Source organism: Paraphaeosphaeria sporulosa, assembly GCF_001642045.1.
Source record: "Paraphaeosphaeria sporulosa strain AP3s5-JAC2a unplaced genomic scaffold CC84scaffold_1, whole genome shotgun sequence".
NCBI lineage: Eukaryota > Fungi > Ascomycota > Dothideomycetes > Pleosporales > Didymosphaeriaceae > Paraphaeosphaeria > Paraphaeosphaeria sporulosa.
In genome coordinates, this window is record NW_017253360.1 from 4,500,989 (window position 1) to 4,526,486 (window position 25,498).

The 25,498-nt window shown below is 53.4% G+C and overlaps 9 protein-coding genes across 9 annotated transcripts; 3 read left to right on the forward strand and 6 right to left on the reverse strand.

The window, feature by feature from the left end:
* Window positions 1–658: 658 nt before the first annotated feature.
* On the reverse strand, window positions 659–1,248 carry CC84DRAFT_1160087 (uncharacterized protein). Its single transcript, XM_018177403.1, has one exon. The coding sequence runs from the start codon at window positions 1,097–1,099 to the stop codon at window positions 860–862; it is 240 nt and encodes a 79-aa protein (XP_018043194.1). The 5' UTR covers window positions 1,100–1,248; the 3' UTR covers window positions 659–859.
* CC84DRAFT_1227494 (uncharacterized protein) lies at window positions 1,044–4,279 on the reverse strand (the record flags this gene model as incomplete). Its single annotated transcript, XM_018183615.1, has 2 exons — window positions 1,044–3,981; window positions 4,183–4,279. 2 exons carry the CDS (start codon window positions 4,277–4,279, stop codon window positions 1,130–1,132), a joined length of 2,949 nt encoding a protein of 982 aa, XP_018043195.1. The 3' UTR covers window positions 1,044–1,129.
* A 614-nt stretch (window positions 4,280–4,893) lies between these two features.
* On the reverse strand, window positions 4,894–7,655 carry CC84DRAFT_1109609 (DNA repair exonuclease). Its single transcript, XM_018175231.1, has 4 exons — window positions 7,506–7,655; window positions 5,875–7,454; window positions 5,257–5,820; window positions 4,894–5,206 (listed from the first exon to the last, which is right to left on the reverse strand). The coding sequence occupies exons 1-4, from the start codon at window positions 7,528–7,530 to the stop codon at window positions 5,132–5,134; spliced, it is 2,244 nt and encodes a 747-aa protein (XP_018043196.1). The 5' UTR covers window positions 7,531–7,655; the 3' UTR covers window positions 4,894–5,131.
* A 135-nt stretch (window positions 7,656–7,790) lies between these two features.
* On the forward strand, window positions 7,791–8,396 carry CC84DRAFT_1109610 (ribosomal protein S19/S15; the record flags this gene model as incomplete). Its single annotated transcript, XM_018175232.1, has 4 exons — window positions 7,791–7,833; window positions 7,885–7,900; window positions 7,948–8,127; window positions 8,214–8,396. 4 exons carry the CDS (start codon window positions 7,791–7,793, stop codon window positions 8,254–8,256), a joined length of 282 nt encoding a protein of 93 aa, XP_018043197.1. The 3' UTR covers window positions 8,257–8,396.
* On the reverse strand, window positions 8,273–9,367 carry CC84DRAFT_1135875 (transcription initiation factor IID, TAF10 subunit). The gene is made up of 2 exons (XM_018176078.1): window positions 9,059–9,367; window positions 8,273–9,008 (listed from the first exon to the last, which is right to left on the reverse strand). The coding sequence occupies exons 1-2, from the start codon at window positions 9,311–9,313 to the stop codon at window positions 8,592–8,594; spliced, it is 672 nt and encodes a 223-aa protein (XP_018043198.1). The 5' UTR covers window positions 9,314–9,367; the 3' UTR covers window positions 8,273–8,591.
* Window positions 9,368–10,427: 1,060 nt separating this feature from the next.
* CC84DRAFT_1135878 (short-chain specific acyl-CoA dehydrogenase mitochondrial precursor) lies at window positions 10,428–12,098 on the forward strand. Its single transcript, XM_018176079.1, has 3 exons — window positions 10,428–11,412; window positions 11,465–11,834; window positions 11,915–12,098. Exons 1-3 carry the CDS (start codon window positions 10,594–10,596, stop codon window positions 12,055–12,057), a joined length of 1,332 nt encoding a protein of 443 aa, XP_018043199.1. The 5' UTR covers window positions 10,428–10,593; the 3' UTR covers window positions 12,058–12,098.
* Window positions 12,099–14,384: 2,286 nt separating this feature from the next.
* CC84DRAFT_1160093 (cutinase transcription factor 1 alpha) lies at window positions 14,385–17,752 on the forward strand. The gene is made up of 4 exons (XM_018177404.1): window positions 14,385–14,691; window positions 14,917–15,095; window positions 15,154–15,650; window positions 15,837–17,752. Exons 1-4 carry the CDS (start codon window positions 14,450–14,452, stop codon window positions 17,547–17,549), a joined length of 2,631 nt encoding a protein of 876 aa, XP_018043200.1. The 5' UTR covers window positions 14,385–14,449; the 3' UTR covers window positions 17,550–17,752.
* A 1,191-nt stretch (window positions 17,753–18,943) lies between these two features.
* CC84DRAFT_1212329 (ethanolamine kinase-like protein) lies at window positions 18,944–20,347 on the reverse strand (the record flags this gene model as incomplete). Its single annotated transcript, XM_018182442.1, has 3 exons — window positions 18,944–19,935; window positions 19,985–20,096; window positions 20,168–20,347. The coding sequence occupies 3 exons, from the start codon at window positions 20,345–20,347 to the stop codon at window positions 18,944–18,946; spliced, it is 1,284 nt and encodes a 427-aa protein (XP_018043201.1).
* Window positions 20,348–21,264: 917 nt separating this feature from the next.
* Window positions 21,265–25,496, reverse strand: CC84DRAFT_1160096 (uncharacterized protein). Its single transcript, XM_018177405.1, has 4 exons — window positions 25,145–25,496; window positions 24,187–25,093; window positions 24,024–24,139; window positions 21,265–23,969 (listed from the first exon to the last, which is right to left on the reverse strand). The coding sequence occupies exons 1-4, from the start codon at window positions 25,174–25,176 to the stop codon at window positions 21,602–21,604; spliced, it is 3,423 nt and encodes a 1,140-aa protein (XP_018043202.1). The 5' UTR covers window positions 25,177–25,496; the 3' UTR covers window positions 21,265–21,601.
* Between the last annotated feature and the right edge of the window lie 2 nt (window positions 25,497–25,498).

Sequence of the window (25,498 nt, forward strand, 5' to 3'; positions counted from 1 at the left end):
GCATCATCGGCGTCGTCTCGAACCCATCTACATGCCCGAGCGACTGTGCTCTGCGAATTGCTGCATTTGCAAGCACCGCAACAGTCAGCCCAGCGCGCACGCTGCCCAAATTGCCCCAACTTGTCCGCTGCGGCCCCTCGAGCACTTGTCCGTGGCTCTGCCCCTGCGCCCCTCGTCCTGTCCCCCACGGAGTCCAAGTGCTTCTGATGGATTTATCAGCAACGGACCATGTCTCTGCTTCTCTGCCGAGAGTCCCACTTCTTCTCAGCGCCCCGTCACCTTCGTCCTCATCGCACAATCGCTGCCAGATGGCTGAGCTTCCACTCTGTTCCTACGACTGACCCAAGCCCTCCCGCTGAGGTCTAGACGGCGGAGCGCCACCCTGCCCCGAGCCTAGTATGCCATTCGCCGAGCCACCTCATGCTGGAACTATGCCCGAACGCACCATCTACGCCCACGCCCCTCTTGCCGCCACCTTGTTCGCTCGTTGCTGATCTTCTTGATGTTCAGGTCGCACCCAAGTGGGATACACGTTCACGTTACCAGCAATTGGTACATGTTTGTTGCACATTGGCTCCCACAACATCCGTCACTGCACCCAGGGCCATACAGCATTCCGTATTTCATGTTATATTTGTAAACTGTTATACAATGGGTGATGCATATCAAACAGATAGCCATATTGGTATAGCCTGTAGTGACGCAGCAGACCAAAAGAGCAGAGCCTCGGGATGCGACCCCAGCTTCCACCATCCGAAGCGCCCAAGTGCTTCGCCCATTGGTACAGCGCTGAATTAGATTAATGTTGATGGTAAAAGCAGCAAACTGTAATCCACAAAAAAGTGCCGCTGCATATTCGTCACCACGCTGTAGAGTTATGTCCAAATCTGTCCATAACCAGTGTAACGCTGCGCGGAACGCTCGGCGACGCCGCAGTATTAGGTAGAAGTGGAGCATGCAGAACAAGACCAAGGCAAGTGTGGAAACTTAGATAAGGCCACACTTCGCGTCCAGTCGTAGTGATGTTCGGCAAAAGCCTCATAAAAGCCAGAGCAAGAAAGTGAATAAGAAGAGTGTGCCTCATCGGCTTGGTCGACATGTCGAGGACTGGAGACGATCAATCTCCCGCTCAACGCCGCTCCGCAATTGAGGGATGGCTCTGTTTGTAGTCATGAATTGTCTTCGCGTCCTCTTCCCTGAGCTGTCCGAAGCGTTCACGCCACTTGTTTGCACGCTCCTTCTTCTGCTCTGGTGAAAGGTTGCGTGTATCTTTCTTCTTGCGCCTGAATTTATTGGTGACCTGTTCCAGCTTTGCCTTGGCTGGTGAGTGCTCCCCTAACTTATTGGGCGAATCAGGCGTAGTCGTCGGTGATAGCCCAAGAGCGTCGCTTCGCTTGTCTGATCCCGGTTTGGCAGGAGACGAAGTCATCTTCTGCTTCCCCTTGCCAGACGAAGGCCGGAAACAGGAAGCCTCCTCTTCCACGGATGCCGAAGAACTAGGAGCGGCGACCTGGCGATGACTTCCCGCTGCAAAAGACAGGTTCGGTGGTGGTGTCTGATGCTGCTGTTGCTCAGTGATGTGGGTATCAACAACCATCTCTGCCAGATCATCCATCGCACCGTCAAAGCCTGATACGCGCCGGTTAGCCATAGGCCGCGCGAAAGAAGAATCACCTCCACCGGAAGCTGCTATGCCAAAATCTTTTGGAGTCAGGTTATTCCACTGGAGGGGCATAGGCGGTCCATGAGTCCGATTGGTGAGTTGAATGCCAGCGAACTGCCTGTGTGTATGACCAAGCTTCATGGCCTCAGCCCGGGACATACTACCTCTGTCTGATTCCTTTATTATCATGCCATTCTCCGTCGACAGAAAAGCGTGCTGTTGGTACGCAGGCGAGACTCGATCAAAGGTACTGGTAGAATTTGTATAGATTTTGGGTGTCAGGTTGCGTGTTCGTTGATCTTGAGCGGCGTTGTTGGAAATTGTGTACATGAAAGGAGATTCAGGTGTGTGGTATGCTGACTCCTTGCGCATATCCATGGTACCATCGACCCTCGTGGACCGATTATTCTCCTGGCCACTGACGAGTGCATCAGGACGGTTGAAGGTCATACTAATGGCAGAGTCATGAGGTTGAGAGCTGGCGACTAGACCACGAAGAGAGTTGTTTCGACCACGTTTATTTTCGTCGTGCAGAAATTGAACAAGTCCTTGGATGTAACCTTTCAGAACGTCGGGACTGTCTGGTATTCCTACATGATCATAGCCAGCTTGAAAACCTTCTTGATAGGTGGAAGGTAGGTGGCTGGCTGGCTTGGAACTGAGCAATGGCCAGGTGTCGTCCGTACTAAATCGCTGGTCGGTAGTCTTGCGTCCTGAGGTGATGCCCGAGCAGACTGGCTTCAGAGGCTCCGCGGAAGAGGGCGGCATGCGCTCTTGCACGGCCGCGGAAGTTGGAGCGGCTGCAAGCTGTTGTAGTGATCCGCTAGAGGGCTTCTTGCCAAACGCCTCCGGCCACGACGTTAGTTTGGCGACCGGTTTGTGGCCAGAGCGACTGGAATTCCCTTCGTTCCAAGGGCTAGCTGGCCAGTTTTTCTCAGGTGTCGAGGGAACCACAGAGGTCTCATTGGTGGTCGACCTCGAATCGTTGACTTGCGGCGCAACTCGGGTAGAAGAGTGCTCATGTGTGTTGGTAGGGAAGAAATCTGTTGTATCGATGCTGGACAGACTGGGCTTCTGAGAAAGACTTCGATTGCCTGGTAGGTCTGACTCGTGACCACCATTGATTCGCCCCGGAGACCGCTTCGCTGGTGACGGCATTGGAGGAACAGCTCCCTTCCCAGTGGTTGCTGCCTTGGTTGTAGGCTCGCAAGTTGGGCTCTTCGGATCGAGCGCTGAGCTGACCAGCTTCTTGTTTTCCTCCGGGGGTGGTTTGATCTGAATCGCGTGGGACCGCCGACTCGCAGAGCTAGGAGACTGCGGCGGCTGTAAGGAATTCTGCACAAAGGGCGCAGGCTCGGTGGCTGGGATGCTGGCGTAGCCCCCGAATGATGATGGGAACATCATCATTGGAGGATATGAAGGCGTACCAGGGAATCCGTACAGCGGAGACGGCATGGGTTGCTGGAATTGAGGAACAAACGGAGGCGGTGGTATAGATTCAGAATCTAGTCCCAGAGCACTGGCAAAGCCAGTGGACTTGACAGGTGGAGCAGTGTTGTTCTCGGTGACCTCGAGCGCAGTAATCTGCTTGCGTAGTGCATCGAGCTCGATGATCAAATTTCGCTTTTTCTCGATCACACTGGCGCGCCACACTTCAGTCTGGTGGCTTGCCTGCAACACCTCTGTCTGTTCGACAGTACGAAGTTCTTGCTTCTTGAGTGTTTGCTGGATTTTGAGAGCTGAAAGATCTAGTCCAGATAACGGCGACGGTGTGTTCACTCTCTGAGGGCCTGGAGGCAGGCCAGTGAGGCTACTTCGAGCGGAAACTCCTGGGACGGGCTCCGTTGGCTTTGGTGCCGACTCCAAGCTCGTGGAGACCAAGAATGAAGCACCCGACTTTGTCGCATCGAGAGCTGGAAGTGCATATACTCGGTCGCCGACATAGAGTACAGGCTGGCTTCCAACGACTTCCAGCCGCGGACCGTTGTTGTTTTCTAGGCGCGACTGCGCGGACATTACATCGGTGAGAGGGACCCCCCGAGCTGCCGGGGGCTTGAACCCGTTGTTGATGAAGCGATGATTCAGCACAGGCGGTTGATCGCTCGGCACGATACGTCCACCGGCAGTGACGCGCATACCCGGAGGGCTGCCGTGTTCCTTGAGAAGCCTCTCGGCTTTTCCACGCTTGATCGAAGGGGATGGCGAAGGCTTCTTGACAGGAGCCGCTGGAGCGAGAGCAGGCGTAGCGGAGGAAAGAAGGCTTTTGGTCGAAGACTTAACGGCCAAAGTAGCTGATGCGGAAGGTCGCAAAACGTGTTCTGCACGAAATTTGGTCAGCAGCAAGGTCGCTAAACGAAGGAAAGAGGCAAAATGAGGGTGTCTTTGGTGAGCCAGTTGATTTTTGCTGAGCATTGCCGTGTCGTTCCCTAGGTAACACGCTTCGGAGGCAGGCGCAGCAAGAGCAAAGTGAAAGTGAAGGGTAACACATGTTGAAGCGCACTAGAGGACCTATCACCGACCTTTGATGACATCCTCATCGGCGAACTTCTCGATCGATACGGCAGACTCGGAAACGGAGTCCCTGAGAGCGAGCAGCTCCTCAACCTTGTATGACATGTTGGGCGACACCTAACCCGGTCCAACTCGGGACGACAGGGGGTTGTAGGGTAGCCCCGAGTGGCCGGAGACAAGGTATAGGCAATCGGAGACGGCCGAGATGTGAGATGCGTGTGATGTGAATATCCTGTCAACGTCAGAGCGAGCTATCGATGAGGTGGATGAGCGACAATTGAGGAAGATGGGGTCCCACGTACCTCAAAGCGGGTGGTGAGGTACTATGCGAACGAGCGTGCAGCTATCCAAAAGCTGAAGAGCAGCAATGACAAAAGAAGAGCGGAACAAGAACGCGGAGACGAATGAGTGTGTGTTGAGGGTTGATGAAAGGAGGATGCGCTTCATGAGAACGATACAACAAGCATGCTGACGCGACTGCTGTATGTACGTGGCGCGATAGGAAAGGGAAGGGGCATGAGCGAGAAGGGCAGACCAAGTCCCAAGGAGCCGAGGCAGCGGTGCTGGGCTAGAAGTTGGTAGTTGCCCTGTCCAACAGAAATAGAAATGTGGGAAGAGGCAGTAACGACTGAGAGGACGAATAGGTTAAAACGACTCTGCAGTGCTCTTACAACATGCAACAGAAGAGAGCAGAATAAATAAAACATAAGTTGAAGAGGGCGAGGTGGAAAAAGAATGTGGCCATATACGACGTATACGGATGATGCTTTGTCCAGTGTTACCATGAGTATCAAAATATTGCACAACCCTCATCCGTCCACGACAACTTAAATGGTACTCGGTTAAGGAGTCCTTGAACCTCCAGTCATGAGGTTTTCATGCACCATTGACGGAAACGCCGCTCGCTATGCGCAAAGTACCCTACAGCCATGTCCTGATCATACTTGTGGAGCCTTTCTAATATCGCTTCCGAGTGGCCCTAGAGCTCGGCATCGGCTCGAAGGCTTCATCGTCCGATATCTCCTCTTCGTCCTACCAATCGTTAGCATCAAACCAATGAATAGTTATGGTGGGCAACTTTCTTCCTCTATCGCCCTACTTGCCCGCGACGCGGCCGCCCGCTGTGTAGAAGTTTGAGAAAAGTTGAGAGTAGACTGCTTGGTTGCAGGGGTTTTCTTAGTCCGGGTTGCAGATGCAGTTGTCTTCTTTACTGGTGACTTAGGGCGGGTAGCACTGCTGGTGGTTTTATTCGTTGCACGCTTCTTTTGCCCCACAAAGAGATCTTCCTCTGATCCAGAGTCCGGGTGTTCTGGCAGCTCGTGATAGACCTCGTCGACCATAATCACATCGTCATCGTCGTCCTCCTCACTCTCTTCCACTGCAATAAAGGTCTTCTTTCCCCTAGTTGTTCTCGGCGCTGGGCCTTTCTTAGTGGCGGCGGCGGAGTTCTTCTTAGCAGCAGCCGCAGTCTGGCGTGTTGTACCAACCTTACCCCTACCCCTACCCGCTAGTTTTCTGTTAACCGCCGGAGCCTCTTCCTCGTCTTGACCGTCATCCGCATGAACACCAGCATCTGGCAAATCTGCCCAATGTTCGTCAACATCACTGTCGTGTCCGCTTGGTCTAGGTTTGGTCTGAGTCTTGCGCTGTAACTTTCGTTAGTGTGTGCATTCGCTTAGTGTAGATGTGAGTGATCTTACCTTGCGCCTTGTGTCGCCTGCTGCGAACTCCCCTTCCATCTGGCTCTTGTAGTTCCCTATTACGTCCTCGAGGTCATCCAGATCAGCATTGAGGTCTTCTAGCAAGTACTTCTGCTGGGACTCGAGGCTCTCCTTAACGAAGTTCTCGAGGGCATGCTTATCGTCCTTGTCTACAAACTGAGACACAGCGTCCCCGAAAGAGTTCTGTGGTAGGATTGAAAGCGATTGTGCGGTCAAGAACTCTTTGACAAGCTGTTCGACCTTTACCGTATCTATCGATAGCTCCGCCATAGCTGACTCGTCGGGTAGCTCCGCGATTGCCTTGGCTATACGAGTAGCTGTCTTCTTCTTTCGATGGAACATCACAACGTCGTTCACGTTCGCGACCCTGCCTTGAAATCTGTTCGAGAGCCGCTGGGGGTTTTCAATCTGAAATTCGCCACGGTCGGGAGCGGTGTACTCCACACGTAACCGAACAAGTGGAAGAGGAATCTCTATGTCCTCGTCTTCATCTCGATCGTCTTGTAGCTCAACCCACTCCCGCTGTGCTTGATCAATCATTTCTTCGACAACGGTCGCAATGATCTCCGATATCTTGTTCTTGTTCTCTGAGACACGCCATAGCTTTTGATCGATGACTTCTTGCTGCTCCTGTAGTACAATATCCTTCATAATGAAAGGCCGTACAGATTTCAGTCTAATAGGTTCACTCCAAAACTTGCGCTTGTCTTGGGTAGTATCAATGCTAATGATGGTGACGTGCTTCGGTACAGCTTCTCCTGGCATCAAAGAAGTAGCGACGGACGAACCTGGCTGGATGACCTGAAAGCCCATTTCAGGATTCAGTCTGGGCTCAATGAGGCATTCATGCTCGTGGCCCCAAATGACCAGATCGATGAATTCTGGAAGGAAATTCTCAGGAAGATAGCTAGTGGGTGTGTGCGCGACGTGATTCTGGTGGACGGTCATCAGGTTGAACCAATCCCCAGTCTGAGCACCTGGCTGATAGAACTTGACCTCCCCATTCCGCCACGTATGGAACAGACGCTCATCTCGAACGTTACTGAGTCCATAAAGTGCTAGTTTTGTTTCGCCTTTCTGAAGCAGCACCGGCTTGACTTCTATACGATCAACTTCCGTGGTTCGACCATAGTAGTTGACGAGACCAGATGCTTGAAGAAGATCTAATGCGGAATACTGTCCCTCGCCGGATGGGTCATCGTGGTTACCGTGAATAGCAAACACCGGTATTGCTACGTTAATGTTTGGATCCTCGTAGTTAACGTGGTCAAACACTGAACCGAAGATCTCGCTCGCATCGCTGAGCATCTCTAGCTCGCAAGGCTTGTCGCCCAAGCAGTTCATGCGCAGAGATTGAGTAACATGATACATGGACATTCGGGAAGGTTTATTCTCGTGGAAGAGGTCACCGCCGTGAAGGACCATGTCGACATCGTGCTCTTTGGCAAGGCACATGACTTCGTGAAATGACTTCCAGCTATCGTCTTTTCGAACGGGATCGCGCTCATTGTAGCCAACATGGCTGTCGGTGGCTACGAGGATACGAATAATGTTGGGGCCTGAGAGACACTTGTCAGCGGAAACCCCCTCATACCCGGAAGGCGGACTACCTTGTGGCGAGGCCTGGGTAGGCATGGCGGAGTTGTGTGCCGCACGGGGTCGATGAAGGTGGGCAATGAGAGCTGCACGGCGTCGATATGTTGACTGCGCTCTGAAGTACACGAACAGACCACCTTCGCCGCAAAGATATGAGATCCCCGGTCATTCACAAAGTCGCGTCGCGTTCTGCCTGGTTCGCCAAGAGGTCCCGCTGTCACGTGTCGTGATCCCTGCAGGTGCAAGTGCACCGAAATCGTCAGGCGGACGTCGCGACCTCCTCAGCATCAGCAATAGCAATGCATCCCACACGGACGCTACTCTCGCGGTCGGTCTGGAAAGGTATGTCACAGCGAGCGCCGCATTGCTGTGTGTACTGACCTTTGACTCCAGGCCCCAACATCGTACCGTAAGTCGATCGACGGTGTCCTCGACGCTTGGCTGAGAAATCCGTAGACTGCCCATCGTTCGCGCGGCGCCCGGCCAGAAGGTCGTTCCGATCAAGACACAGGCACGATCCGCGACCATCCTGCCAAATTTCGTAAACCAGAAGTTCCAAATACATAACGGCAAAAATTACGTGGATATCACGATAACCGAAGACATGGTCGGACACAAGCTGGGCGAATTTGCACCGTACGTTACCGCCCATCACATACTCGGTCGTCTCCAACAAGCACAAAGATCGACGGTCGCTGGACAAGGACTGATAGTGGCAATAGGACGAGAAAGCAATTCACGTATAAACAGACGAAGAACAAGTAGAGAGTCGATCGCGCGTGCATATCTTGGAGTTCTGGGTATCAATTTGGGGCATATGCTAAAACCCCTTTGTATCGCTACTTGTACAAAACAGCACAAACCCAAACTTTGTGGGTTCCAATGCAAAAAGTTGCCTCAACGCCAAAGCCAACGCCTCCCATGTTGTGAAAGCGTCTACAAGTGAATCTCCGCTGCTGGCGCCTTAGGCCTCAGCACGGAAGTCCGCCTGCTAATGCTGTAGAAAGAGCACAGCCATCATTCCATAAGTGCGTCGAGGCCGTTGTAATAGTGGCCTCCGTCCAGATCGTGTTGCGTGATGCAAACATTGAGGTGGGTCCTTACCGGTAGAACTCGCCACGTTTGATGTTGACGCCGTACTCGCCCACGGCCATGCCCAAATCCTCCATAGTGAGCACGGTTCGGCCTTGTCCACCACCCTGTCCGCCTCCACCAAATCCTGCACGCGGCGCGCCTAAGGCGAGATCTTTGGCTTTCGCACTGCTGTCCTTGCCGCTCTGCGCTCCGCCGGGTGCTGCTGCACCTTGAGGCCCTGCCCCACCAGCTAGTCCGCCCATCGGATTGTTACTGGTAGTATTGGACGCTCGTATGCGCGAGAACTGGTATGCGTCGGCAGCGATATCGGCAATGAATTTCTGGGTCGCGAGCGCAAGGAGGCGCGCAAGATGAGGCGAAGTCTGTGGAGGCGGCGGCAGACCAGCGCGTGTGAGATAGTAGTTGGTGACTGCATCTGGGAGCTAGAGCATAGGTCAGCCGTCGTCTCCATCCAGGGCGGGGCGAGACATACGATAGGCGCGAACTCATCCATCTTAGAGAGGAATTCGCGCAGCGTCGCATCCTTCTTCGCGGGGATGCGCGCTTCTATAGGGTTTTCTGCGGCGACGCCGTTTCTCTGGGGTGCTTCTGTGTCGTTTGCGCCGTCGAGATTCATGGCGTCTGGTAGTTGACTGTTCTCGGGGTGGATCTCCGCGTCGACGCCGGCGTCCAAGTCATCCATAACCTCAGTGTCTGCGTTGGGAGGGGGCTGCGTGTTGTCGGCCATCGTGGCTTTGTAGTGAGGTTGACCTGTACGCGTTGACACAAAGGCGAGGTGAAGGCAGGCCGAACACGCAGGCTGTCGGAGGTCGGCGCGCGGCGGCCTCTTCACTGCGCAGCCAATCGCCGCGCGCACCGCTCGACCATACCCCACGCTTTCACTCTTCCGCGCATACTCCTTCTCGCCCGCAGACTCATGTTACTTTGCCATTCAAGAGTGACACTCCTAAGAGACGGTAGAAAGGGCAAAATCCGGGTTATGTCGAAGTGCCTCAGAATCAGAGTTGTTTCGTCTAGCCGATTGCCTTAACAGACATAAGTATCTGTGTGGTTAGATTTGCAACCACGTCCATGACTATTACGATATCAATGACGAAAATACAATCCCATGGAGAGGTGAAGCGCTCACCCATAATATGGCTTTCTTCTCCACAGTGCATCGCTGCATGTCGAGGACCAGATCACGGAGGATGTTCCATGTAACGGCAAGTTTAACCTTGGGTAGAGCTCTCACCGCTTGAAATCATATGACTATAGACGGCGATAAGTACGAACAGTTTCTGTCGTCCCATAGTAGGTGCTTTATACGTGTGTCTATCCCTGTGATCATTTCAAGCAATGCTAGCTTTTGTGTCAACCTGAACACTGCATCTGAGACTAGGCTTGGCTAGACTCCTGTAGTAAATCCTAGCAATGACTCAGGTTACTAAGTGAATTGAAGTTTAAACTCATACCGAATCCCAGCATTCTTTTTGCTAACGTGAGAGATCATTGTATATGCAAATCAAGTTCTACATAAGATCGGCTGCACCAGTTCCACAGATCAGTGCATGAGATTTTGCAGGTAACGTCAATTCCACGAGACTTGAAGCTGCTAGGTAATATGCAAGACCAAATATTCTCGCTGGTCACACACGTCAACATCTTGGTGCTCTTTACTGCACAAAACGACGACTGCAAGGCTGCTTGTTTCCAACTTCACGCTTGCTAACAACAATCACTGAATTGTGGACGATGCGTGTATATACAGAAGTTGCGGGACAATTTGCTGATGAGGCTCGCTCCGCGGCGCAGGTCGGTATTCTGGGGTAAAGTTAGACCTCGGCAGCTGAACCCCAGATCCCCACCCATGACAACCTTTCTTGACTCGGAGGTTACTGCTTATAACTACCCGTGCCGCAAGCATGTAACTTGTACCAACGAGGCGCATTCCGCCACTGCACTGATTTAGTCTTCTCTAAAACGTACTCCTTAGACAAGTGAATTGCTACATCGAAGCTACACACAATGTCCTCCTCGCCCGTTGTACCCTTCTCCGAACCGCCCTACGTTGCCGGTCTCCCGTCGCCGTACTACAAGCCGACACATCTCAGGTGGCAGAAGGCGTGCCGAGAGTTCATCTCGAAGAACCTTTTGGAGAATGCGCTCCAGTGGGACTCGGAAGAGACGGTGCCTGAGCATGTTTTCGAAACGTTCGCGAAGGCAGGAATGCTGATTCCGAGCCTGCCAGCTCCTCTTCCTGTAGAATGGCTCAAAAGGCTCGGTATACATGACATACTGGGCGCGGTCAAAGTTGAGGAGTTCGACTACCTCCACACAATGATCTACTGCGACGAGATGGCTCGCTCCGGCCTGGCTGGACCATCCGGATCCCTCACGACCGGCATCTCCTTTGGCGTTCCTCCAATCCTTAAGTTTGGCAACAAACAATTGCAGGATCGATTCCTGCCCGAGCTTCTTACCGGAAAGAAGCGCACATGCATTGCCATCACCGAGCCCGAGGCAGGATCGGACGTCGCGAACATTACCACGACGGCTACAAAGACTCCAGACGGAAAACATTACATCGTGAATGGTACGAAGAAGTGGATTACGAATGGGATATGGTCCGAGTACTCGTCGATGGCTGTCCGGACCGGAGGGCCTGGACCTACAGGTCTTTCAATGCTTGTCGTTCCGCTGAAAGGCTACCCTGGTGTCAATATGCGCCGTCTGAAAGTCGGCGGGCAGGTCTCAGCCGGAACAACCTTCATCGAGCTAGACGACGTGAAGGTGCCGGTCGAAAACCTCATCGGGACAGAAGGTGCTGGTATGAGATATATCATGGTAGGGAATCACTATCGCGTGATACCTGAACGATTTTGCTAAGCAATAATAGACCAACTTCAACCATGAGAGACTAACGATCGCTATTGGCGCAACTCGTCAAGCGCGTGTTGCCCTCGCCGCAGCCACAGAATACATACTCAAGCGCGAGGCTTTTGGGAAGCCGCTCGTCGAACAGCCAGTCGTCCGACAACGCCTGGCGCGATGTGGAGCAATGGTTGAGAGCCAATGGGCATGGGTAGAACAATTTGCCTATCAGATGACTCAGTTGCCGAAGGAGGTGGCTGACATCGAGCTCGGTGGCTTGACTGCCATGGCAAAGGCGCAGGCTGGTATTGTATTGAACGAATGTGCACAATGTGCTCAGCTTTTGTTCGGTGGCAACGGCTACACGAAGTCTGGCCAAGGAGAGTTGGTCGAAAGTACGTCTATTCACGAGTGCGGATCGTATTGCTCAATCCGTAATCTAGCCTAAAGCTTTGTTTACTAACTGTTTGTTCAGGAATCTATCGGGAGGTGCCAGGCATCCGCATTCCGGGTGGGAGCGAGGATGTAATGATGGATCTAGGAGTGCGACAGCTGGTCAAGAACTTCAGGAACAAAACAAAGGCGATGGAAAGGTCCAAGGGTTCTTCGAAGTTATAGTTTACCTTACATAGTTGAAACGAGTACGATCCTTCCACTCGAATCTCATCAATCATGGAACATACTGCGACATTATCTTCCAACGATATACACGGCTAACACTATAGCCGCAGAATATTGGCAGGAGAGGTACAAGCCTGAGCTCCCGTGGTAACGTGAAGACATATTGTAAGTCGAGGCCTTCACCAGTCGTGAAGTAATGTAGGCTACTGTACAAGGTCGCAGTCTAGACCTGACACTACATCGCTGGTGTTCAGCTCTGAGTCTGAAGAGGATGTATTCCGCAGCGCCAACTCCGCGCATTCCGATGGAAACCACGGAAATGTATCCGCATTGGTTGGTGCCGGTCTTCTCGCCGTGCAAGGTTGCCCACTTTTCTTCGATTGCGGCGAAGATGCAATCCATCTTTCAGAAGATGACCAGGCAATGATATAAGTTTATTTGAATGATGGTCGGCAAAGGTAAGGCAAGTGCCTACCTAAACTAGCCAAGCGGATATTGCACTCTTGTTTGGCCACGTGCATCTACTTCACGCGTCAAAAGTACAGACCCGCCATCTAGACCGACATTTCTGACAACACGCGGCCCACAAAGTGGGTATGTGGACTCCAGCGACGTTGCGCATGTTTTATTGATGCTGATCCCGCGTCCATTGCTGCAGTTGTGCATATTGGTGAAATCTCTGCGTAACTTTCAAGCGCCGGCCATTCATGTCCTCACGCAAGCCGACGATAGCCATGCGTGTAAGATCTTCAGGATGTCGCAAGTTGCTGGACGAAAGGACCGAATAGATACAGGGTTAGCGCCGCAGACGTTTCCTCCTCCGACTTTCCCCACGACCTGAGTCGTTAGTCATGTGTGGGTTAGCGACGTGACAAGGGTGCTCCAAGTTGCTCACGATCGATGAAGCCGTTTCACAAGCACATAACACGGGAATCACGAGGTACCAAGCTGTGCTGTACACCGCCATGGTCTCGCGTGAGCAGTGCCCCCGGAATCTCTTCAGGCATGCACGTGGAAAAGACCGGACCTGGAGATGCCAGATGGAGATGCCAAACGTGGGAATGTCCGGACATTGAAATAAACTGTATTACAAAGAAGTAAAGAAAGGGTGAAGCGGCTCAGTCCGCGCTGGGCGAGATGCTGGCGTCAATGCTTTGGGGATTCCCGCGTCTGAAGCCAGAGCCTACCAGTAGCATAAGAATTTCACAGGGCAACTGTGGGTGTCCAGTTAATGAGTGAGCAGCACGAATGGTAGAGTCGCAATAAGATGACGCATCGGCCGCGGAGTGATGGCGCGAACCCCAAAGCAGCAGAATCTGCACAATCATCAACGAGACGCAACGCGTCGGATCGGAGGAGGATTGACGGGTTTGGTTGAGCTCATATTTCCGGACGTTCACCGAGCACTCCCCGCAGAATCCCAACTCCAGGATCATCGAGTGCCCCACACGTTCACGTTGTTCAAGTGGCCGCGGATCGAGGGCTCATTTATCATTCAAATGCCGAATTTGAGCGGCACTTAGCCTACTAGCGACCAAGAATATAGATTCTGAGACTTGTTCTTTCACAATCGAAGTGACCGGCTCCCGACAACCTGGATGCAGCCGCGTGCAGTAGACGGGAGACTCCGCATCCTGACAATAGTGCACCACGATTGGGTGTTGCGCTTTGCTGCGGAAGAGGTGAATTTTTTTTCGCCTTTGTGCCGGCTAGCAGCTCGGCAGAGGACACGATGCTGGAGCCATTGACGTTAGTTTGACACCAAGTGTCTCGACCGGGGTTTGATCCGGATATCCTCAAGCGTGCTCGAGTCGTCCAACGATGTGCACGACCATGCCAATGGGCGATCGTGGGAAATGAATGACTCGATCGGTATGCTAGGCGCTCCAACACTGAAGTCCGGCTTCCTGAGCGTCTTGAGCATGAGACGAAAGCACCCCAGAAAGCATGCTGCCCTGAGCCGCGGCAAGTTTCCAGCACAGCCGCTCGGATGGAGGCTGGCTGACGGGGACGCGGCCGTTTTTGTGTCTCGTGGGCCCGAAAATCACCGAGTGGCATCGATGGGCCTAACGCCAAGTAGCAGAGCGCCGACCATCCGAGTCCACCCTGCACAAGCGTCTGGGGGCCTGCCTGGGGTACGCGCTAGCATCCCCACCGAAGGTGAGAGGCGTGTGTCATGAGGGATAAACGCAGCTCCCTTGAATCGCAAGCCGCGTGAGTACGCCCTAGCTTTGTTCAGGCCGCTGCGGAAACTCCACTATGGCGAAATTGGCTTTCATACATAATACTCAGAGTGCCCCTCCGCACCTGCCCGGTCCTGGCGTCTTTCCTCTATCCCCACATTCTTCTTACCGCTGCTCCAGCCAACAAACAGCAGTAAACAGCCACCATGTCTGAGAGCTCGAATTCACCACCGTCCCAGCATGAGTTCCAGGCACCCAAGCGCAAAGCCGCCCAGGCAGGTATCGATGGACACGCGACTGGCCGTTCAGTCAAGAGGAGGGCCTCCAAGGCGTGTCAGTGTTGTCGAGCTCGAAAAGTGCGCTGCAACGTCACCGAACACGGCGCACCCTGCACAAATTGCAGATTGGACGAAGTCGAATGCATTGTGTCAGAGAGCAGACGCAAGAAGTCAGTAAACCCAGAAGCCTGCATCCGATGGCTCCTCGCCAATGCCATTTGGCCGAACGTCGACGATGATGTTTACGAGCATGGCGTCATGCAAGTGGCCAGGCCCAGCGGAGCTATTCCGCAAGCCACCAACGGCGCCTTGACTGCAACACGTCCTCTTTCAAATCATTTTGATACCGATCTGGCATTGTTGGTCCATAGATCTTATTGCTGACAGAATTCCAGGAAGTGGAGCAAGGACGATGAGCACCAAACGGAATCCACCAACGTATCGACAGCCGCTGCCAGCCGCAAACTCGCTTCGCGCGATACATTGGACAGCGTCCAACCCCTAACCTCAGCTGGAACGCGGCGGTCACTTGACGCTGAGGCATGGCACGACGAGCACGTGCCTCACTCCATCTGTGCGTTTTGGACGCCGCATGTTACTTTTGCCAATCACATGAACTGACAGCCTCACAGATCAGAGTCATGGAAACCGCCTTGGCCTGGCAGACCTCCACCGCCGCATGTCCGTGAACTCTCAGACCAACGGAATGCCAATTCTCCCATATTCAGCCTTCGGCGGCGATTCGCAACGAGCTGTGTTCGGCTATACTGCTCCCAAGCTCGGCGTGGCCGACCTCCCTCTATTCATCAAGCCGTTGCCTTCGAAGATTGGCCCCGATGAGGTGGCCTACCTTGAGAAGAAGGGTGCTTTGACCATACCCACAGGCACCTTGCGCAGTGAGATGCTTCGTGCTTATATCGAATTTGTGCATCCCTACATGCCTCTTCTGGAATTACGCGACTTTTTGATGACAATTGATCAAGCTGATGGAAGCTTGGGCAAAGTCAGCTTGATCTTGTTCCAGGCTGTTATGTTCGCAGGCTCTGCGTTCATCGATATGCACTACTTGCGCGCAGCGGGCTACGCGACCAGAAAGGAAGCTCGCAAGGATTTCTTTCAGAAGACTAGGGTGAGTTACGATTCCACATGCATTCGCTTGTGTTACTTGGCTCGGCCGAACGCCCGAGCGCCCGAGCTTCACCTGGCGCCTGCACGAGCATGTCGGCCTTGCCGTAAATTACATTTGGCCTGGCATGTGGCAGAAGATTTTCCATTCGAATTCAGAAATCAGAACCTCAGCTAACAGAGCCCCCAGATTCTCTACGATTTCGATTACGAATCTGATCGTGTATCATTAGTGCAGGCTTTACTTTTACTAACCTACTACTACGAAACTCCCGATGACCAGAAAGACACATGGCACTGGATGGGCGTCGCCACTTCGGTCGCGCATACAATTGGACTGCACCGCAACCCGGACAAGACCCATATGGATAGCAAGCGCACGAAATTGTGGAAACGGATATGGTGGTCGACCTACATGCGAGACCGCCTTATCGCCCTCGGCATGCGCCGCCCGACGAGGATAAAGTCGGAAGATTTCGACGTACCTATGCTTACTTTGGATGATTTCGAAATTTCCGCAATTCCTGATTCTGTTACCTGTGTACCAGCAGACTGTCGCGCCGCCCGGGATGTTGGCTTGCAGCGCCAATTAGCCATCATGTGCATCGAGAAGGCCAGACTATGCCTTTGCATCTCCCACGTGCTTTCCAAGCAGTATTGCGTCTTAAACAACAACCAAGGCCTGCAAAACGACCGCACAACCATGATGCTTTTGCCCAAAAAGCTGGACCCTGAAACCAGCGAGGTAAAGGCCTGTGACGAAGAATTGCAGAATTGGGTCAAAGATCTCGCAGAAGAAGCTAAATATTCAGATGATTTCACTGGAGAGAACTCGCTGGATGTAAATCGAGCTCTGCTTCACATGGTTTTCTTCACCACGCTATCTGCGCTGCACCGCCCACAAGTTCTTCCCTCGTCGCATGGTGGGCCCGCGAGTGTTCCGGTTAAAGCGAACGTAGCATCGGATCTCCTAGATGTGTCTCGTCGTAACGTTCGCCGCGCAGCTTCGGCCATTACCTCTATTGCACAGCGGCTTGACCAGGCCGACCTTGTGAAGTACTTGCCTACCACTGGAGTTACGGTTTTGCTTCCTGCCATTATCATCCACTTGCTGGATATCAAAGCACCTGAAGAAGACACACGCCACGCTTCGTTACGCGGGTTCTGCCAATGCATGGCCGTGATGGGGAAACTCAGGGATCTATACGCCGCAGCCGATTACTCGACAGCTTTCTTGGAGGCTGCGATTCGCAAAGCCGGTATCCACATAGCGCCTACTACAGTACAAACCCCAGGGGTAGACAACGCGACATCACCTCTTGGTTTGAAGACGTCACCAGTGACATCTGTCGAAGACCTAGTAAACGCAGGGAGACGGTTGGATATGCAGGCTGTGAGCAACCCTGCAATTACCGCGTCGCAGCAGTTACAACGCTCGACGCTGACGCCGCCTCCGGACAACGGTACGACGAATTTACTTATGCTGGAGAAGAGTGCAGCACAAAACAACGTTACTGACGAAGAAGTCGCACGCCGTCTCGAGACGTTCCTCGCGTCTACGCCGCCAGAATCCGATCATGATCACGATCAAATACCCGCGATCACGATTGCGGAAGACCCAGCGCCCACGGCCGCGCCGGCTGAGGCAACTCCGTTCAACAAGTGGAGTCTGATGGATTTGCCGCCAAATCCCTTCAACAACAACATCAATCACCATCAAGACAACGAGATGCTCTTCAGCAGCCTCCCGATATCGCACGATTTTGAGGATGGCGAGTTCGACAGCTTGCTTAACTTGGACGCTGTAGGCGAGACTTTCACTTTTGACGATACTATGCTCGAGGGAGTTGACTGGATGGAGACGACCACTGGCCAGATCGAGGAAACAACAGCAAAGGCGTAGGTTTTGACAAATGCAATAATCTTGGGTTGCATCTGGAAAAGTTTTGGGTCTGTGTTTGGAATTGGGATAAGATTACGAATTACGGCCAAAGGATTACTATGATACCACGTCCCTTTTTGTCTTCGATCTCTCTGCATATACACGGGATACTTTGGAAAGCACATGTACGAGCTATATTCACGAATTGGGAAAATGTATCGCGACATCGATTCTTTGACTGAAACACCGTGCCATCTTTATATGACCAGATCTGCTAAACTTCTAATGTCTGACGTTGTACTTCGCACGACTCCGCACGTGTGTTCTTCGTCCAGAATCGACTACACACAAATGCAACACCCACCCCCTCCCCTCCTTAGCGCTCGGCGTAGTCTACACGACTCAGCCGCAACACTCGCTACGAGGGCAAGGGTCCAGGATCCAGCCCAGGATCCAGCCCAGGACCCCGATTCTGTTTACCCTACACTACAGTGAACGTTGTACGGCGCCTAGATCTCGAGGGTGCGTGTCCGGATATTGAAATCCGGGGCTGGATCGAGGTAGAGCTAGTGGAGGCAGGGGATGGTTGGAGACGGGCGATGGCGATTCTCCGCGAGAGAGTCAGTAGTGTGCTCGCTCGATCGCGCTGATTGAATTTTCAACGCAGAAGGCTTCCCGTGCCATGGGGCGAGACCGAGTAGTGATCGTCGTTGCGGATGGTGTTGATTGGGTCGGTGGACGGGAAGGGTCGGACAGCAGGGTATCGGGAGGAGTTGTGCTTTCGCGAGTGGTGGAGTGCGGGGGAGGTAGTGGGTTGAGGTGAGTGGCATAGACGGCAACGATGATACCGTAACAGGCAATAACTTTGTTTCGTGACGTTTCCCGCTACCCTCTCCCTCTCCCTCGCCCTTTCAGAAGCAGAGGCCGACCAAAGGAACTAGCTATCTAGAGCATACTGATCTTGTATCAACTCGCTCCCTTTTATAATAATACAATGATAGTTTAGAGGTCTATTTCGGATTCTCATGGCTACAGATCTCATCTTGATTGCTAGCCACGGTGATTCCACATGTTGAATGCAGGTTAGGGCGAACTTCACGTATAACACCCTAATAGGTCCAGCTCTACAATAGGTACTCAGGCCGGCTCGGCACTATGCACTCATGCTTAAGACGGATCCTTGAAGTAGTGATGCATTCGCCCAGTGAAGGAAATGTTCGGCCTATTAATATATACCTACATGGAATCAAAGTTACAGAAAGCGCCTGCCAGATCGCTAGAACGCCAAAAGTCCCAGAGGTCGGTCATTTTTCTGATGCAATCCGTATCGAATGACATCGATGCTGTGCTGCTCGCTCGTCTCACGATAATAAGGAACTGTATATGGCCTGGCTGTTGAAAGGCCCGGAGCAGTCCTACTCATCCTGTGCCCACCGCCTCTCCCGCACCGGCACCTGCTCTCCAGCAGCAGCCCGCTCGCCGTTCATCTCGCGCTTCCACGCCCAGTATTCCCCTAATCTTACTTCAGCATAGCTCGCATAGTCGAAATCGATCAAGGAAATCTTGGCTTGAATCAGTGCCCATATCCCCCAGTAGAAGCCGGGGACGCCGCGGAAGGCGTCGACCTGGTCGAACAAATCGTCTAGCTCAGATTCTTTGAATACGCGGTTCATGTGCATGCTGAAGCTGTACAGGTATTCGCGCAGAAACGCTCGGCGCACGTGGCGCGTGGGCAGAACGGTGAAGTCGCAATCGAAGCCGCCCCACTCGGCGAAGTGGTTTGCGATGTCAAAGGAGGCAGGCGCCGGCGTGGCATACTCGTAGTCAATGAAGGATACGGTAGCGGGCGGTTCGTTCTCTTCAGAGCCACCGGATGCGCTGGAGCGGCGCGACGCCGAAGCAGACGAGGGCGCGGGCTCAATGATGACATTGCCGCTCAACAGGTCGCAATGGGCGAAGACGAAGGGGTTTGTGCCTCCAACACCAGGGGTGTCGCCCAGACGAGCAACTAGCCATTGCAGTTCCTTCTGGAGGAGGGTCCGGCGCTCGAGTTGTTGAGTGGTGCTTATGGGCAACTCGAGGATCCATCGCTGCATCGTGGTCCACACGTTCGGGATCGGCTTGCCTGGCGTCAGATCTGCCATGGCCACAAGTGAAGCACGTTTGGTTTTGGAAGGAGCGATCTGTGTAGGTGTGGGACATGTTGTGCTGATGCTATTGATTGGTAGTTCCGCGTGCCATTGCCCGAGCCTTTGTGCCACCCCGCGCCATACTTCCGGCTTGCGCAAGTCTGCGGGCGAGCAGACATTGCCCTGCAGGTACTTATATAGGAGACCGTTGTCGAAGCGAGCGAGCAACGCAGGAGCCAGGCCGTGGCGGGCGAGCAGACAATGCGACGAGGTTTCCTCTGCCTCCACGTCAGTATGGGCATAGTTGCCGGGATGAAGACAACCTACTCTTGCGGTCTATCAAGACTTCGGTGTCTTTTCCATACGCTCGTAGCAAGACCGCTTCGTTGTCGATTTGTGCCTGGGACAGACCTGGCTGCTTGTTGATTGCCTTGAGGAGCTAGCCGCGCCACATTAGCAAAGCCCCCTTTTACCTTGGTCGCGCTCGGAAGCAGTGCCAGGGACACATACCGTGTTGGTGATGCCGTCCGTGAAGCGCACAAACTCGACCGAGTCTTTTGTTTCGCGCCATTCCGGCCGCAGGGTGAGGACGAGGCTCAGGGCCGAATTATCGGAATCTTCGTAGTTGTAGCGCGCCGGGATGTATCGTATCGATTCGTACGGATCGAACGGTGCATTTTCGTTCGCCATGGTCGCCTTCCCACGGATCAGCATGCATAGCACTCGCGAGGCACTCGTGGACCTGGGCGCGAAAGATGACGAAAGTCGGACTTCCGTCGCATGTGAAAGATGCGCTTCCTCATTCACAGCGGCCCCAGGGTGGACTAACTCACAGATCAGGGCAAATAATGGCAATGCGATTGCTGTGTAAGCTGACCCGGTAAGAATGGGCGATTGTCGCGAATTACAGCAGTGGAAGGGCGGTTTGTGGAGGCACGAGGGAGAGAGATCGTGTGCTCAGAGCCCCTGCCCTAGCCGAACCGACAGGGATGCGCCACGCTTTGTGATGGCGGGGACCTTGCTCCAGGGACTCCAGACGTTGACGTCAATGCTCACAGCCACACGCATGTGGCCCTGTCACGGGTGACATTCTGTATTCACCTGTCCCTGTTTCCCTTGCCTTATCTGACAAGCCTTGTTCTCCATGTCCATTCTGGCAATCGCGGCACGGCAAACTCGGCACAAGCCACATGCAACGCTTGGCTGTCCCTGTAGCGGGGAATCTTCATGCGCCACTTCTGCTGCCGCGTCAGATTAGGTGGGTACAGAGAGTGCAAGCTCCGGCAGTTGCCTTGCACTACGTTCAGGTGGGCAGGTCGCCAGCTCAGGGCATCGTCTACACGACAAGGTCAAGGATTTCTTCTTCTCGATGTATTGCAGCTGTCAACAGTGGGAGCATAGCTGGTGTGTAGACAACGCGAGCGAACCATTTCTCCATGTACTCCGCTGGGGTAGGTATAGCCCAGTGTGACAGGTGTAGCGTTTCCTCTCCTATTCGCTCACTGTGGGTACTGCTGCACTCCTACATAGCATCATGACCTTGGAGAATACGCAGACATTGAGCCCGAGGAGACAATCCAGAAAAACAAGTCACCGAGGTGTAAAGCGCTACAAGCTTAGACTTTGGTCGTGAATGCGACCACAACTAATACTCTCTACAAGTATGTAACAGCAAGAAAGAGCCAAGCTATTCAAATCACAGGGTTATTGCGCCAAAGTCGAAACATGTTGCCGCGACGCCGCGCTCTAAAATTCCACAGTACTCCCACAAGGTATAAGTCGACGTCGTGATCTCCATCACGCGCCGTGTATGCACCAGGACGCCGTTCATCCAGGGGTATGTGCGTCCTATTCCCAAGTCCAGTCCTTTGATGCGCCAACGGAAGACCGATTTCCTTTCCGTTCCCACGCCGCAGGTTCATTTCTCCACTGCCGGCCATCTAGTCATCGCAGCTTTCTGCCAGGGCCTCGTCTCGTCTTCGATTTGTGGAACGCCGCGCCCAGGTCCACACCAGTGCTTGACCCGTCAAACGTCTCCTTCCCCAGTGTGATAATCTTGATCGTGTTGCCAAAGCCGACCGCGACACTTCTCTTTCCCAGTTTTATAATCGGCCCGGCAGCGGCGACAAAGAGTTGGTTGTCGCCCAGTAGCTCATCAGCATCGTTGACTGAGCCAGAACCAAGTGGGCGCGAGCGGAACTCGCCACTCGTTGAAAGCGCCCATGCCTGCCAGCCGTCGATATCAGTATTATGCGTCGGTGGTGAGGTCGATGTGGCTGTAATCGCACTCTGGAATAGTTCGCTATGCCGCACAGCACGTTCATGTAGTGCAGATGCTAACGCCGAAGGCGCCGGAAACCCGTAATCCGTATTGGAAGCAACCAATGACGGGGTTGGCGCGGAGTCGCACCTCCGGATGCCTACTAAACCGAGAGATGATATGGCTTCCCAAGCTCCAGCGGGTTCGACAATGTGTACACTGTCGTTGGCAGAAGCAAGACTTTGGCAATTATGGGAATCGTTGTCGGAGGGTTTGCCTAGACAAATTAAAGAAGTCGGACAGTCGTCAAGAGTAAATGTCTGCATGATCAAGTGATCAGATTCCTCCTCCGTGTAAGCAACAGAAAGAGAATGAACAGCTGGAGCGCCGCATGCGCACTGCCGCAGCGCTGAATGCATGACACGGAAAGAATGTGGCTTGGCGTGGCCAATTCGAAGAGCATGGACGAGCCCGCGGCTATTGAAGTCGAATATTTCCGCCTCTTCATCCCGCAGCGCAAAGATCATCCCTAGTGAAGGTACCGCCTCGATGCAACGTATCTTCAATGGATTGCTTCCAGGCGGTGGGCCTGGGTCGAGACCGGCGACCACTTCCGATGTCTTATCTTGGCTACCGTCGAGAGCTAGGATATGTACCTCCCCAGTTATGGTGACGAAAACGAGACCAACCTCGCCTTTGCGGGAAGTATAGATCGTAGCGCAGAGAATAGTGCGTTTGCATATTCTTCTTGTATGGTGAAATCCGCCGCGTGTCTCAAACTCGGTCAAGTGACCGTCCGGTGTTACAAGAAGCAGAGTAAAAAGGTCTTGACCAGAGCGAGGGACGTTGGCAAACGTGAGCAGTATGGGCGCTTGGCCACGAAGATCTATGGTTTGCACAGTCGAGAATCGTGCAGCGGTGAGGCTCCAAAGACCTATCACGCCATCGGTGCTGCACAACGCAAGTAAGTCACCCGCATCGTCCATGGTGCTTGCTATGATGGGCCATAACTTTGGTTTCATGGCACTTGTCTGTAGAGTTGTCTGTCGGAAGGTATTCTGATCGTGAAACCAGATTGATGTCGTTCGATCCAGCGATACACTGGCAATATGACCCTTTGGCGAAGAGGTTAGCTGCACAATATCTAGGGCTTGAACGGCTGACAGCGTTTCGACGTTGAAAAAAGCGTCCTCGTCTTCTTCCTCTTCCCCGAAGCCTTCAGGAAGACCGGTCCAGAGCAGGTAATTCATGAGCAGCGTGACCCCGGCGATCAAAAACGCGACCATCAGCGCAGCAGAGTATGCATGCCCGCGAGCGAAGTGACGGAAGCTTTCTGTCAAAGATGATGCTTTTTGTCCCACATCTCTGCCCGTTGCGTTCTTGGAGACGATTAAAATCGGGTCATATATCCTGGCGACAAAACTGTGTGCGCCAGGTTTAATGAACCCAAAAAGTTCCTTCGCTGTATTATGGTCTTGTATCCGTAACCAGTCAGCAGGGGTGCGGGCCTGATTGATAGACGGTAGGGTCCAAGTAGAAACGACGTCTAACTTTTCCTGTCTTCGGAACATTCTCTCCTTAAGAGTATGCACAGTGAGCTTTCGCCCGTTGCTGTCGAAGAAATGCCAATTGATGGCCAACAAGAAGGATAGCATCGCGACAGAGCCTGCGAATCGTGTGCTGACAGGTAGTGTGCCTTCACGTAGCGCCGAGAGCCAGGTTTGACGTTCTGCCCGACGGCTCTTCGCTGCTCGGTGGTTCAGGTCAATTCGTTCGAGCGAGTCGGAAAGCTCCATCCGCTGGACGTCGACGCTCAGGACGGCAAGGAAGAAGGTCAAATGAAAAGCCAGGTCGAGAATAAGGGTAACGGCAGCGAAGATGCAGAAGTCTGCGACCCAAGGGGTGACAATTCGAGAACAAAGATATATGAGAATAAGGTTCTGTCCGGCTACAGCAAGAGAGAGATGGCCGACCTGTCCAAGAGCGTGGCCGATGCGTTGAGGGGAAGGCATTTCAGCAGGAGTCTCAAGCACAACGTTGATTAAGCGGAAGCTACACGTGGTCAGCCAAAGAACGTCCAAACAATGCGACAGCAATATAGCGTACATGTTTCCCAGACCGAAACAGAATACCACCCCTGGAAACCATGGCCTAGGGATGCGGGCAAGATTGATGCCTAGGAAAGAGCAGATGGTGAAGCTGCCAATAACACAGACCGTCATCTACTTTCATGTCAGTAAACCGAACCACCAATTCGCGAGAGACTTACTTTGGCGCCTATGGTGATGAGCAGACCAAACCAGCTCTTCACAGCCCGAAGCTGCATCATCCTCATGACCACATAAGCAGCCGTTACCATGTATGATGCTGCCAAAAACAGATCGTCATTCAATGTCATTGGTTTGAAGCGGAACTCGTATAGGCGGCTTGTCGCAACTTGGCCATCGTGCGGAATCATGCACCATTCCGGTGCGAGGTTCTGCACCAGCAAGCCCGACCTTTTGTCCCAGCTATCTCCAAGACCGGCGGCCGTCTGGTCAAACAACGTTATCACTATGGCATCGGCTGAACGCAGCTTTGTTTTGGCAAAGGACTTGCCTGCGAAGACGGTGCTCGGGCGCAATGTGATATTCAATGCTGATTGCAATTGCGCATGGGAATTGATAGTTGCAAGTAAGTCAGAGTCCTCGTCCAGGAGTTTATGCGAGCAGTTCCAGTACATCAAAGGTGAATGGAATCCCCATCGCTGGCCAGGTTTGGTTGCGGCGCAATGTTCTTCGCTGTGCGCGCGCGCCGATTTACTCTCTGGCGGTGTGCCGAGCACCTCGTCGAAGCCGTCGCCAATGAGGGCATCTTGCACGTCCAATGCTACTTTTAACACGCGCCGGTCAATTGCTTTCATATAATCGCCATGTACCCAGACCTGGCGCGCTTCGACATCAGCGGCTCGGTCACTGCCCACCTCGGTGGTGGATGTCCACACATGCTTCGGAAGGTTGCGCAGGCCGGCCGCGGCGGGGCTGTCGGTCTGGAAGACGGCGGGATAGCAGAGCAGAACGGAGACGATTACAGTAAGGATGATCGACAAAAGCCAGTGTCGCGCCGTTGCGGTGCCGTAGGCCTTGAACGCGCGGCGGATTGGGTGGGTGGGAGACAGTTCGGCTGGTTCCGAGGTCCTAATACAACTTGAGCGATGCCATCAGACTCGGGACGCGGCGCGTACTCACCCACGCAGTGGATAGAGAAGGTACCAGATCATTCGGCGAAGCGGGCCCTGTCGCAGGGCATGTCCAGGCTAGGTGGGGAGGTACTCAGCTGCAGCGAGTATCCAGGGCGCGCGCAGACAAGCGGGCTTGCAACGGTGCCTTCATCGGTCGATTCCAGTGCGGGGCGCGATGAGCGAGCGCTGGACTTCAGCGCAAATCTACGGCCGAGCGAACAGCGGGTATATCTGCGTGGTGGCAGCGGAAGAGGGGGCACAGCATTGTCTGCTTCTTCGCGTGCGAGACATAGATGGTTAGGTGCACTTCTCTAAGCACTTAGAGGGGCTTGGCTGAAGCCGCCCATGGAGGCGAGCTTGA